Source organism: Dromaius novaehollandiae, chromosome 3, assembly GCF_036370855.1.
Source record: "Dromaius novaehollandiae isolate bDroNov1 chromosome 3, bDroNov1.hap1, whole genome shotgun sequence".
NCBI lineage: Eukaryota > Metazoa > Chordata > Aves > Casuariiformes > Dromaiidae > Dromaius > Dromaius novaehollandiae.
The window spans coordinates 99,471,252-99,486,589 of record NC_088100.1 but is presented as its reverse complement, the minus strand read 5'-3'; the positions used below and the strand labels follow the sequence as shown (position 1 = coordinate 99,486,589).

At 35.4% G+C, this 15,338-nt stretch overlaps 1 protein-coding gene across 2 annotated transcripts in view; it reads right to left on the bottom strand.

Annotated features, from left to right (window-relative positions):
• LRPPRC (leucine rich pentatricopeptide repeat containing) overlaps positions 1-15,338 on the bottom strand; it is a 93,483-nt gene that overhangs the window by 23,639 nt on the left and 54,506 nt on the right. For both annotated transcript variants that reach the window (XM_064509584.1, XM_064509585.1), the window contains exons 26-29: positions 5,338-5,406; positions 4,980-5,070; positions 1,130-1,272; positions 916-1,003 (exon numbers count right to left, since the gene is read on the bottom strand). In XM_064509584.1, the coding sequence (XP_064365654.1) occupies positions 916-1,003; positions 1,130-1,272; positions 4,980-5,070; positions 5,338-5,406 (391 nt within the window). The remainder of the gene's footprint in view (positions 1-915; positions 1,004-1,129; positions 1,273-4,979; positions 5,071-5,337; positions 5,407-15,338) is intronic.

Sequence of the window (15,338 nt, the reverse complement as noted above, 5' to 3'; positions counted from 1 at the left end):
ACCACCTTTCTTTGTGGGAGGAGAGCATGAGGAAAAGCTTTGCAAATTCTTTAGACAAATGCAGACAACTTTAATCCTTGTAAAGAAGCTAAAGATGCAGAGTGATACAAGGAATCCTCCCTTCAAATAGGAATAGTCTTACAACGTTAAAACTGAAATAAAAACAGACTAACAGATAAAGGCCAGAAAGAAGGACAAAAATGATCATCTTCGTACCGCAGACTCATCTAATTAAATCCCAACTAATTAAGTTCTTTGTCAAATCTGTACCTTAAACAAGATATCTAAAGTATTTTATCAAACCATACCTGATCTATTAAGACTTCAAAAGCAGGGAGAAATACAAAAACCTCTAAAACAACTTCTAATGGATAACTTAAATTTGTCCATTATTTCTCTTGATATTAATTCTTCCTCACTACATTTCTCCTATCTCCAAAACAGTTAGATTTACTGGGAACCATACAGAGGCCTAAATAGTGAAAGGGAATTTTTAGCATTGACCCCGCATATAAATCTAGTATCTGATGTTTAATGAACACATTTGAACATAACTCAAAAATACAAGTTGAACGAAAAGATCACCTAGGACATGGTGTGGATTCAGCAGCATAATGTAAACTACACAACGACGTGCCTGTAATTTTAAAATTGGCAGATTCAGTGAAGACTGATTTTCAAATATCATTCAAAAACACCAGCATTTGAAATGATATTTTAAACATTTTAACATTGGTACTTCTCATATCAAATTACTGAAGCACAACATTATCACATAACATTATCAGGTATCCTTACTAAAATACCAGCAAACTAACTTACTAGCAACAGTCAGCAACCTCTTGCTCCATAACTAATCATTTTTTAAAATGTAATGCTGAGGGGGAAAACAGAAACCCCAAGTTTCCAGTTTACCTTTTCCATTATTTTTCTTGCAAAGCATCCTTATGTTCCTATCTTCCAAATTAGCAGCACTTGAACTTAGAGTATCTTCTTGTCTAGCCTTTAAAACAGAAAGCTTTGTTAAGTTATTGTAATGCTATCTGCTAACATCTTCCAAAGGAAAGAAATATATGCAAGAGTATTGCTGGCACAGCACAACATGCCAGTCAAGTTAAACTCCAGTTACCTTAGGTACTTCAAATGGGACAACCTGACCATTTTTCTCAAATATATTAGCCATTAAGATTAACGTTTTCTCACGAGGAACAACATTTTCTTCTTGAATTTTAGTCCAAACAGCTTCAGCCCTTCCCCAGTCAGAGTTGTTGTCTGAAAAAAGATTCAAGTCTTCAAATCAAAGCATGTTTACAGTATATATATACACTTATTCAGAGTGATTCAGAAAAGGTATCTTTGGAAAATACTTCATCAATTAATCACGTATTTCTACTTTATATGTGAATCAACTCGAAATGTTCTTTTTCACTGTTAGTACACAGAAAATACCAGAAGATGCAAACAGGAAAAAAAACTAAATGATTGTACAAATTCTTAAATGAGTGAGAAATCACCTAAAAAAAATTACAGTTTTCCTCCAATCTCCTCAGTTCTAATATTCTTGGTTGTTAATTGCAAAAACAGTTGGAAAAAAATTTCAAAGTCATTACAAAACACTAACACTGTAAGGTACCATTAAGTTCTATTCTGAAATTCTGGAAATGAAGTCCTCTGGGAATGTTGCTAATGAGAGAGAGTATCCACATCCCTGAAGCTTACTACTTCCAGGGCAAAGAAATGTTGTAGGCCTTCAGGCTCTCCTTTTACTATGAAGAAAATATGCATATCTGAAGACTGTAAAAGGTGGAAGTTTTCTAAAATAGAAAAATGTAGCAAAATTGCTACCAAACTCACAGGCCAATTTACCTGTTCTCAACAAGAATAGCAATTTATATATGCACAGCTGTACAAAACTGCAAACAAATAGAAAAAAGCTGGACTTCTTGTGAAAGGAAAGGGCTACTTAAAATTTAACTTACACATAGAGCAGGTGGTCTCCCATGTCTCCTATCAGAAGTCATCAGAACATTAACGATTCCTAGTTTTAGGTCCTATTCACAGCTACCTATTCCCAACATCTGCTAGCCAAAAACTCTGTCAGTTCTGTATCTTTATTCAGAATGTCAGAAACGAAGAGATACAAGGAAAAAAGGCAAAGACGGAGAAGGTGTATGATGGAATGAACCATTTGCACAGCAACCTCTCAGCTTATAACAGCAGTTCTTCAGTTATTCTTTACCTATTCAGTTAAGGAACTTCAGCTGTTCTTTTCTCAACTAGATTAACTTGCTCATGATTTTGACGACCAATAAGCAGTATTCTAGATGCAAGATGCCTCTGAAACTGTCTCAGTTTGCTTAGCCAAGAATTGTACTATTTCTCTTTAAAACTTGGAAAGAGACATGGTAGCTGCAAAGGTCATAATGCTTAGTCTGGGAGTCAACAGCTTTCTGATATAGGAATATTCTTGAAGGAGACAGATTATATAGTTAAAGCTCCACTGGACTGAGCCATAGTATGAGGAGGAAAAGCTGGAGCAGCCACTTTGAAGCAGCTCCACAAAGACAGCATGAAGGACACAGATCCTCTCTAGCATTGTTACAAAGCTAGTTTTTCCAAGCACCAGAGAGGGCAAGCAATATTACAATGCAATATCAAAACATCACAGTGAAACATTTTCTTCCCTAGGAGCCGCATGGGATGTAGGTAGGGAGAAAAACAAGGATAGTTAACTGGACTGGTTCAAGATCCAAGCCTCCTTTTGATAAGACTCCAGCCTCACTTCAGCTTTGTGGAAGAGGCAGTGACTACCTTAAGCCAGATAAATGATTGGTTTTAAGAACTGGATGCTGCAGATGACATTTTTTAAGGACATATTATTATGGCAGTTTAAAGAAAGAAAAACAGAGAATGAGTTTGACAGGCTTTCACATGTTTGTCCTCTATTTGGCACTCGGGATGCCACATCTAGAGTACTGCATTCAGTTTTAGATTTGACAAGTGTAAGACAGATGCGGGCAACTCAGGCAAATTCAGCCATCAAAATAGGGGTTCAAGCAAATATAGTAGAAAGTTGAGGGAGATGGATTTCTTGCAACTTGGAGAGAGCATGCTAAAAGGGGATCCAAGATCTTCAACCACCTAATGAATGGTCATAAAGAAAACTGAGTCAGACTCTTCCTGGAGGTGCACAGCAAAGGATGAGAGGTGATAGTTACAGGTGTGGCAAGGGAATTTCTAAGGCTGGTCAAACTCTGGAATAGGTCATTCAAGGAGGCTGTCAAATTTCCACTGTTCGAGGTGCTCAAAACTTGACTAGACAAGGCTGTGATCCGTTCTACCTTTCAAGTTGTCCTAGCTCTGAGCAAGGTTTCAGCCTAGATAAACTTCTGAGGTTCTCTCCAAGAAAAATTCTTCTGTGATTCTACCTAACTGAACATTTTGTTTTTACCATTTTTGATCACAGCTTGGACTAGACCATAGATTTTTATTTTTTTATACTTAAAATAGACCTGAAGTTATGATTTAGGTGCATGCTGACAACTCTCTACCATACTTCTGCATGGGGCAGCTTTGACAGATGATCTAAAATGGCTGAAAGCAGGAGTGTGCATGGTTTTTGTCTTTTATGGTGACAGAAAGCCACAAATGTTTTCCACCTCTTTGAGTAGATGAAATTGGTTGTGTCTTTTCTTGCTGACTGAAGAATTTGTGTGACAGAATTTGATAAACTGTATCTTCTTAGATTCTCCTCCTAGCAGACACACTGTCAGACTGAGTCAGTGCTGGAGTTGAACAGGCTGCTTCTGAAGAAATAGGAGGACTCCCTCCTGTTGAGGCAAGATTGTTTTTGAGGCCCAGTTGCTTTATGATGGTGAACCAGTATGTGGAAAGCCAGAATTGGGTAATGCTACAGTTTGGTTTTGGAGTTTTCTGAGGCTGTTCAGGAAATAAGAAGGAACAGAAAAAAGTTCTCATAGGGTCCCCAGCCATTTCTTTGTAGAATCATTCATCTCTTCTGCTTGTGGTAAGTCCAAGGGGGAAGCAGCCTCCCTCTTTGCTATATGAAAATAAAAGGGGGCTCTAGTAGTAGTAATAGCATTCTGGTTTAATTAACCAAGAATATACATGGGGAGCAGCCTAAAATTCTTTCAAGCTCAGATGAGAACTTTCCCTTGAACAAATATAGCAAATTGTTGTAATGGCTCCTTAATAAATTTACAGGACACTACATCTTATGTAATCATTCTGAAGTATGCCCCAATCCCTATAATGTTAATTTTTATGTCCTGATTTACTGCTTAATGTTATTTAATATCTAATCCTAAGAACACAAAATATGTTTTTCCTAAGACTTTGAAATCACTAGTATGAGCACAATTTCCAGTATTTGTTACGATGTATGATACAGTACGATACACTGAAAAACAGAACCATCACAGACCGAAAAATACAGAAAACAAGAAATGAAAACCACTACAGATACATCATAAAGACCATAGTATAAAAAACTTTCAATCAAAAAAAAAATTTTGTTCCAGTCTCAGAAATAATATGCAAGTTAGGTAGTGGTTGGTTAGGTAAATTTAAAAAATCTGCACCTTTCAAACACAGATCCAATTACAGTATGTTCCAGATCTTTATCAGCTATGAAGATGTATAACAAATGAACAAAGTTCTTCTTCTTTAAGCATATTAGAACAAAAACAATTTTCAAACTAGAACATAAGACAGTAGCATGGGATGTAAGACTTGCACTATGTAAGTTCTATGATGCTACTGTGTTGAGGTCTGCAGATACAGAACTCCTGCATCCCCACCTAAGACGAATCAGAAATTGTGACCATGCTAATGCTATATCAGGTCGTCTCCTCTTCAATTCAGGGTTATCTCTCATTTCCAACCACAAAAAAAAAACCAAAACAAAACCAAAAAACCCACACAGATTACTATATGAAAGAGATCAGTTGCTAACTTACCACACAATTGAAGAAGATAGTAGTACATCTCATCTCTATCACATTCAAATAGATTTTGAGTTAACTCTACCAAGTGTTCCAAAGTCTCCATCTTTGAAAAGAAACAAGAAAGAATATAGTTATACCTTAACCAAAACGCTATATTATTTTTCTATTTATATGCACTGATATGCAGTGCACATTCAGCTAAAATAATATTTCTGTTTAAGTACACACCAGCATTTACACCCAGGATTAAGTTCACATCAGCCTGCCACATGTCCTTTCACAAACAAAAATATAGCACAAAAAAAAATTTCAAAATAATTATTCTTGGTATATAGTCCCAATTATATAGAAGACATGATGAGTCACGTACCTGATTAGATGATATACACTTTTTTGCAAACCACTGCAACCTTCCAGAGTGTGCTCTCAAGCCTGGAGTCTGCAAGATAACATTTCCAGAAGAAGATACATTACTTCACACACAACATTCTCAGCAAATGTAAACGTAACTGTATGTAGTTATAATGAAAGTTCAAGTTTTCTTTAATATGAATGAAACTATGAGCTCACAATCAAGTCAAATTCCACTTACAAGAGATTTAAAATTGTGACCATATTTTATTCATGATTACCCATGGTAATCATATCTGTTACTCATGGTAAAGAACTATACCAAATGTTTGCAAACAGTCTTCACGAGGAAAGGTTCATATTTAAAAACATGGTAGTATTCCAATAACTGGAAAACCATGCCACTCCCACCTTAATGGCAACATCAAAATTTGGTACTCCTTCTCTGCTAACATTAGTAATTTTCTTACAACTATTAAGATCTAAAAACACTATCGCTTTTTGACTTCTCTTACTACTGTTCAGTAAGAAAAAAACATTAAGTTGCAGAGCACTAATTGCACTGTAACCAGGTGACAATGCAGATGCTAGGTGTACTAACTGTAATGTAATTCCTGTTCTAGAAAAGAGCAGAGGCTTACTCTAAGCATATCCACAAAGGAAATGATGTAATATAGTTGATACGCTGTAGTTCTTTCTGTCATTAGTTTTCCCAGGTTAGATGAGCCTTTGCTTATTCATTCCTTTGAGTGGACTACAGCCGCACAACACACATTCTCTAAAAAGTTTAAAGTCTTTGGAGGCTTCACCTAGTATAGACTATCACGCTGTGTCTTCTCAGCATGACAGACCACCACAAATACATCAGTTTCTCCACTCTCAACAGCAAAATGTTTAAATAAATTTAAGAAAATTTAAAATTCTTAAAGAAAAATGTTACAGGCATTCCACTGCCTAAGTCCACAGCATTTAGAAAAATTAGTGTGTGCAAAGCATCCTGTACTTTCACCTCTTATCTCTCCCTTCCATACAGTACTCGAATTTACTTTCTTTCTCTGTACTGTCTTGTTTCAGCACAAGGATCATTTAGGGAAGAGAGGACTCTGCTTTCAGTTCAGGGGTCTAGATTCACATTAATACAGCCAAAAGTGATTCCAAGAAAATGTCTGCTCATCCTTATATAGAAGCATGCTACTGTTCTGACTCTTCAAGAGTTTTAGCTGTTCAGATACAAGAAGTCGCCACTGTTTAAGCATTAAATGCAATCTCTACAATTCGAACGTTAAATTTTGCAAAAAATGCAAGAGGCAGTTTGAACAAAAAGCTGTGAAAAATACTGAACCTCTGTTCCAAAACAGTGTAAACAGTTACCATTGAAGAGCCAATGCATCTTCTGGCTTTTTAACACAGACAAATTATATACTTCCCCCTGTCGTCTCCTCCAACACCTGAATTCATAAAAGTATGATTTTGTAATTCTTTTGTAATTACCAATTATCTCTTCCTGAGATAACTCAGCTTACGCCAGAAGACCAGCATGTAAAGATTCAGTTAAAATATATATCAGCATGTAAAGATTCAGTTAAAAATATTAAAATTTGCTAGAGATGTAAGAAAAAGTGCTTTGCAGAGTAAACATCAGGGCATATCATCCTGCCACTCATCCAAACCAGTTTATACAATTACTGAAAGGAGTTTAAAACAAAAACACATACACAAAAAACCCCCCAGGACCCTAACTCCCCCACCCAGTTCCTGAACATGGACAGTCTTCTCTATGAATTTCACTGTACTGGAAAAACAGTCTCAAACAAGAGGTTATAGAAAAACAGTGGCTTCTCATGTACTCAAAAGTGGTACATAATAAAACCTAAATGGAAAAATCAGCAACTATCTGCAAAGCAAAACTGCGTTTATCCCAGTTATTCACGTTTATAGGTATCTGTTCAGTGCTTTTCTAAGATCCACTGAGCAGTTACACATAAAATATGCTGAAAACTGAGCCAAGAATTAACATATTACACAACAGGCTCTTGAAAATGAAAAAGAAAATAGTATGTTGTTTGCATTTGTAGCTAATCCTCTTTGGGACATGGCAAAATTCAAATGCTGAATTCGCTTACAACTTCCAATATCATTGCTGATCCGAATGCCAATGAACTCAACAGCTCCAAAGCTACAAACTTTTTATAGTAAATCCTTTCCTGTTCAGAAATGATTGATGCGTCTGTCACTACACGGATAGCTGAGTTATACAACAGATACCCTTGTGTTTCATTTTGAAATTGAGAAGTGTTTTCACATACTGCAGGTCTCAATCATCAAAAGAACATCTAGGTCAGATTAACTAAATCTCCAGGGCTTGCCTGATAGTCCATATTTGTAGCTTATCCCTTACCATCTTAGGGAATTTTAAACATTGCATTTAGCAGGAAGCAGACTTTCTACAATATAGCAGACTAAAATAGAGAATAAAAAATGCAAGGACTACAAAAAATTTCAGTAAAACCTGTTACTCTAATTACTCTTCCCAATTCCTATTTAAAAATACTGCTTTTGGCGGTTTCAATGGACAAAACATATCTATATTTTTGAGTTTATTAATATTTTTGATTATTTTATTTTGTCTTTTTTTGGCATTTTTAAGAAATTCACTACTTTAAAGAGTAAAACAACTGTTGAGAGTGTCAGTTCATACAGTGTATAAACTAAACACGAATGGTTTGGTTTTTTAAATTCTCTTTGAATACAGAACAGCAGTACTGTATCAGACCAAAGGTTCATCTGGCTTTTCATTCTCTTCTTAACAGTGATCAAAAGCAGATGTCTACGGGAGAATACAAAATGAAGGAAAACCAATGCAATACTTCCTCCTTAGTGCTCTTCCAGTCTCCAGCGATTTGTGGCTCAGTGATTTGGACTGTTTCTAGTAAAGGATTTCTCTTCCCTGAACTTTTCTGGTTGCCTCTGGAACTCACACGGATTTATCATCCCTAACACTTTTTGGCAAAGGGTTCCATGCCTCAACCACTCCCTGCAGAAAACAAGCAAACAAAACCCCACCACTTTTCCTTTGTTTTCAACCTAACTTCTGCAACCTTCACTTGAAGCCCCTAGATTTTGTACTGTCAGACAACGAACTATTGATTTTTCTTTATCCTTTCCATTTTCACTCATGATTTTATATGAATGATATATAAAACATGTCCCTGTTCCACTCTTCCTTTTCCAGAATAAGGAAGACTCACCTACTTAGTCAATCTCTCCTACTGAAAACATTCCACACTTTCAATCATCTTTGTTACAATCTTTCTGAGGTTTGATATATATTAATTCATTCACTGATTCTATACCTTCATGCACAAAAAGAAAAACTAGCCATAGAAAAATAAACCCGCTGCCTCTTTAGATAAACTCGTGCTAAGGAAGTGTTCAAAAGTCATGTGAATGCAACAATGCCAACCCACTGAAAACACCTGATGAGTTCTCATCTTCTGCAGAAAAAGTCATTTCTGAAGGATTCTAACCACCAGAAATTCTCTTCTGTACTAACATTTCTCTTCGAGCTGATTTCTACATAATACAGCCGAAAAAAAACAGACTATCCAGTGAAATATCAGCCTGGCAGAGAGAATTCTATTCGATGTTTTTCCAGATATTTAAATACTATCATAGAAATAATTGAGTTTTGTTTATATTAGTGTTCTGTAATTGTTACAGCCAGTTAATCAATACATCCATATTCTACATTAATCAGCATAGGATAAAACCTGCAAAAAGTTTCTTCTCTAAAGAGCTTCAACTTTAACTTTATACTTTTTTTTTTAAATAAAAACCAGCTTTTTGAAAAAAAGTTCCCTTTCGAAAAAGCAACCAAGTAATTTACAGAAGAAATGGAGGGAAAATATTTCTTCACTTCTCTCTAGTCTCTTAAAGCAAACTGAGGGACTTTCAGAAAACTGAAGTGTTGAGTGTCCCAGAATGGTAACACTTCTGCTATAGCTGGCTTTGGATGCATAATTATTTGAAAGCCAGACGATTTTTGGTTTTTTTAAACATACACACATATGAGAATGAGAGGATGATTACTGTGTTGTTTTAACCCTCCAACATTGCACTTCCACCAAACTCTTGTTTTTTGCTGTTTGGCTCAATCTCAACTGCTTGCCAAAATAAGCGCTACACATCCTAGACGCCTCTTTGATAATTTGCTCTAGTCTTTCACAACATTCAAGTTTAATCCTGCCCTTCTTAACTGTTTTTTTATTTTCTTCCCAAAGTTGTCCAATCTTTTCTTAGGGAAACAGTTCTATGATAACTGACAATCCAACCATTACTAAGAACATTCAAAAGAAACAGCCTAATTTTATAAACCCCATCAGCACTGCACTTTCTGATGGTATTTTTTGGACAGACAGATCCATTCATCCCTCTCTTTGCAGTTGAATAATGCAGTAATAATAAGAGACAGCTAATGCTGCTAAGGAAGAAGAAAGTTTCACAATGAGTTATATCACAGCCATAACAGACTTATGTTATCAGTACCAGAACCAGTTCCCGAGATTTAGATGCCAAAGCAATGCCTTGCAAGAAAATTTGTTACTTTTCCAAACAGACAGCCTTAAACAGACAGCTATGAGAACTGATGTATGTCATTCCTAACAGCTCTCTCCAACATAAGCATCAATGAAAATAACAGTTGATGGCAAGTTCTTAAAGACAGATTTTTTTCCCTTGCTTCCACAAAAATTCCTATAATATCTCAAAAATTCCATGTAGCTTCAATGAAGCCAGAGATACTTTTGCACAACGTCTTACTTAAATGAAGTTTATTTTACATTGAATGCTAGTAACTCAACACTTGCTTTAATCTTCCCCTACGTTAACTCTCAGTCAAATTCCTCACTTTCACTAAGCAGTACCTGTACTATTTAATCAGGAAGTTATAATGAACATTTATATATGAGTTTCTGCATCTTATGTAATACTGTCTACAGTCAATAAATCAGATGGTTAAAATAATCTTATACTTCCTTTGCTTTCAAATAACAATGTACTAGTTTTAAAAAAAATTGATTTAAAAGCATTTAAACAATAATAAAAAACCTAAATAATTTAATATCTCCCTTCAGATGCATGAAATAAGTACACAACTTTGCTGTATTTCTTAAGTTTTAATCTTTATATCATAAGTGAAGTAGCATTATGGGATATACAGAAAATGCAAGAGACAGATTTGTTTCTCAGCTCTGAATATATCAACTTCTAGACTACACAATAGTTCAGAGGTTTGTAAGAAATGTAAGCTTTAAAGACCAAGGAGCTCTAAAAAGGGACTGTGTGTTAGAAAACTTCTTTTGTATTGCAACCATCAGATTGTCCAATAAAATACATTACACTGTCCAATTAAATACACCTCTCTTTAGAAGACAGTATTACAGTTAGGAATATCTATGGCAGGGACTGTCCTCTAACAGAAGTAATGCTTTTTCTGCAAGTTCATTTTCCATCTCGAAAGAAGGCATGCTCTTCTGGATGTCAAAAATGGTTTTGCTGCGATGGTATGGAAAGAGATCCTCCTTTATTTTGTTTTATTCTTTCTAAACAAAACAAAACCTTGAGAACTGTTCATAATGAAGAAGGGATTCCTCTGAAAATAAAGAGAATAACTGCTTTGTTCTTTGTTACTAATTTTGCCCAGTAACTTCTTTCAGAAATACATAATTTGACCGAATGCATCCCAAAGCAATAATGCCGATTTAACGAGAAGCTGATCTGAAACATCCTGACATTTGCACAACTATTCAGCCAAGGGACAACTATAATAAAGTTTGAATACAATTAAATCTGTACCTTTAATACGACAACTTTTCAGACTAGGGCAAGTACTCCAGTGTCTGAATTTTGAAAATTATGAGTTGCTCCACATACAAGTTATGCCTTCAAAAACTAAACAAGTATAGAGTATTTGACATATTATTTGTACGATCACCTCAGTTAGCAACTAGCTTACTTGTAGTTTTTACATAAAAAACAGCAATATTTAAAAATGAAAAGAAAACTCAAAGCTTCCAGTCTCAGGACTTAACATTTACGAAAACAGAAGAGTAACAAATCCCATTCCTAAAGGTGTTTTTCTAAGCTCACTAAAACATTGTTAGACTGCATCACGAAGGGGGAAGAGAGGGAGCAGCCCAGGGAGAGGGATAAAACAAAACGCCCGCAAAAGAAAACCTCCACTGGAACCCGGCAGCACTAATTGGAAAAGTGTACGTCTGTTCTCATCCAGAGAAGTCATGAAAGACCAACTTTTACTGTTTATTTCTAAAGTAACATGAGCTAAATAATTTGCTAACAGTAATTACTATTTGACAAGTAAATATACACGACCTTACTTACTTCTTTTGAAAATATCTTTAAATATCCTCTGCTAGGCAGGGACTAAGATGAGAACAGAACTGATTAATTTCCAAAATTACCAGAAAATAAGTAGGAAAAGGCTTTAAAACATCAGCTTTACTGATGACAGCCAAATCTGATGTATATTTAAGTACCAAATTTACCAATAAGATTGCTGAAAGAAATTATGAAGTAAAATATTACTCTACAAGGTCATTAAACAGTAAGGGAAGTCCACAAAAAAAAACCTGTGCTTAAAGAAAGGGTTAAGTCAAGAATATGCAAAAACCCTGCTCAAAAAATAAAATTCCTTAAGGTTGTTATGGGCTCAAAAACTTGCTCTTTGTGTCCTAATGTGGTTTTATGTTGTATGATGAACCCTAAAAGTAGTAGAAACTCAGTATTATCTTCTCTCTAACAGAAAGTCCCTGGAGCTAAGAAAGGATGCACAGCTCTTACCATGACCCCATCTTCCAAACACATTACCCCTTTCCTTTTCTGGAGGGAACTGGCTCAGTAGTCATCTCCTTTGTTTTTCTATCAGGAGCAATGAATTAGAATTCACTAAAATTTACTTACTTGAAACAAATTAATCTATTTTTCTTAAAAACAAACAGTATTTAAGAACTTTTAAGTAACATGCACTGAAGCAGTAAGCATGTATTTAACTCACATACACACATGCATATACATACATGAACAAAAACAACATACAGCTTCAATAATAGCTGTATCAGAGTCCAGTTTCACAGGGAGAAGTAATACTTTTACTAGACTAACGGGACTCAGTAATAAGAAAAAAATAATCTTTTCTTGTAATTATAGGGCTTGTGTGTCTAAAAGCTCTTCATCCTTTCCCCTCCCTCCCAGCTGTATACAGTTACTCTAATAAAAGCTATTACATCGCCGTATAAACTACTCCTCAATCTCAGACCACCATATCTATAACTACCTTTCTATTACAATTTGCATTAAGCATTCACAAACATTTAAATTTTGTTCTATTCACCTCTCCTCTTCTCTTAACTGCACCAAAAAAGTCTTTGTAGCTAAATTCTGACACTAGATATAATCATCATTAAACCACACATTAAAAATCTAAATCCTGCTGCTACAAATCAAGAAAGTATCTTCTTCCAATAGTTTTATCTCCAGCATAAAGTCAGCAAAACTCAATTTTATGATGTAGATTTTTATAAAAGCAATCTGGATGAAAGAGGGTTGTAATCTCTCAATATCAAGTAGAAATACTCATTGTTTTTATGGTAGATTAAATCCAATGGCAATTGCTATCTTGAGGTCTACTGACAGTGGATGTCACAATTCTTTGCTTAAATCTATTTACCTCCAGAATTAACCTGACATCTGTTGATAGATATATTCCTGTACACTAAACTTTAGACTCACTCCAAAGAGTTCTTTTGTCATGTCTTGAATTTCAACAGCAAATACTTTTTTTTCCCTTTTTTTAAAAACATTTATTCACATTGGAAGGACATTTCAGAAAAAGTATTTCACAACCCTCTGTCTCTCGATTCTTCACAAAGACATCTTTTAGCGAGATATTGTGCAATATATTTAACTCTAAGGTAGAAGACGAGAAAACTATCCACAATTCGATTCTGGTAAAAAGAATTCTGAAGCCGTGCATATAGATAACCTCTAAAGACGCAAGAAGTCAGGTGCTCTGGCAACAAATGATCTGAACAGTGATATTAGGATGGTATTTTTACACTGAAGACAGATTACTTGATTCATGTGAGTCTTCAAAAAAAAAATAAAGAATTCTAGAATAGTTCTAATTTTATATACTTTTTTAAGGGTCCTTTTAAGAAAGGGTTATCTGAAGAGATGGACAAGGTTATTTCAAGAGACAGGGCCAGGGAAGTTTTAGGAAACTGTTGCCAGTCATGAGAACTTTAAGTTTTGGATGCAGTTGTTTACAGTGTTGTACAACCTTAACATAGATGCTGTTAGCCATGCTGCCTACAGCATAGCTGGAGTACTAGCTTGCAGAGGTTTTGCTCTGTTTGCATTACACTGCCACTGCAAATCCCAGCTACCACTTTTTTTGCACATTTATAAAGTAAGTTCAGAACAAAGAGCTTCAACCAGTTAAGCCATCACAACAGATTAAGAATTACATTAAGAGGTTGACCAACTCTTCTACTGCAAGCAATAAAAACTGATTAATAATGTAAGATAAACACTCATCAACTATTTTATTCTTCTGTTTTCTTTCTTCGGAGTTCTGATAATGCAGGGTTTTTGTTTTTGTTTTTAAGAGGGACTTCATACACGAATATACAAATCTTTGATAGTTTACTATTTACTATTCAACTACAAACAGATTCATCACTGGTTCAGAACTTTGCATATTTTAGTCACAGGAGTCAAATGTTCATTTTTACTTCATGAAAACACAGTTCGGACTTTCCTTAAGCAGACTTCAAGCACTGTTTGCTTGAATCTCTGCTGTGGGACTGTTAGAGTACTTAACTACATATAAATCCTGTGCCTCTACCAGAAAGAGCCAAGAGCAGTCTAGACTATAATGTGGCTTAACTACACACAAGTTTAAAGAATATTTTGACAATAGGACTGAGCATGAAAAAATAATGAAGGACAAAGGCAAATCTAGAAATATTTAACATGAAGGCTAACAGCTGCAAGTATGAGTTCACAGTGCAAAATTCAGAGATGACATAACAGCTAAGTTGGACACAAAACTACTATATTCTAACTGTTTCAGGTAATGAAATCATTTAAAGATAAATCTCCACACAGCATATAAGGAAAATAACAGATTAATGGCTGGAGTGGGGAAGAAAGCCAGCAGACTTTTCTAAGGTAATGTACTAATCCCTTTTTCATTTCCCTCTCTCCTGAGTGACTTTCTCAACAGTCCAGCCCTCAACCATCAGCTAGATGAGTTTAAAAAGCAAGCCAACAACAGGTTAAGCATAAGGGAATCCCAATTTCCCAGTTCTGACAACAGGGAAGAAGCTATGGTTTGGACAGCAAATAGAGGCATTTGGCTCTAGCAAATGCCCTACTCTTTTACATACCAGGCTTATGACAAGAGCACTGGGCCAAGAAATTTTTCCAGACTCCAGGTTCTGCTACTGTATTCACCAGCAATGGAGCAATACACATGAAGAACTACACAAGATCTCTCTCCTTGAGAAAATTTGGTTAGATGATACCAAAATAAGATGATACCAAATTTTAGAAGACGACAGGTAAAGAAAATATTTTTCTAGAATGTACTTCTGTGCCAATCCCATTTAATAAAACTTCCCCTCTGCTTGCAGAATTTTCTTTTAGCCTTTAGTTTTAACATATTTAGTTAAAATCAGAATTTTTTTTTTTTTAAAGAAAAAAATCTGGAAAACAAAACTGAAGAAAAAAGGCACTTAAGCCGCAGTTTTCCAAAGTAACCAAAGCTGGATTTGATGACATAAATTCTCCTGTGCCACTCTAAGGGGAAGAAAACTGTACCCGACCTCATGGTAAGGGACAAGAAAAGAGACCTACCAACTGTTCGGGTAAGATCACCTTTGAAGGACTCATGAAAAAAAGCTGATGTGATCAGTCGAGGTACAGCTAAGAACTGAAGAC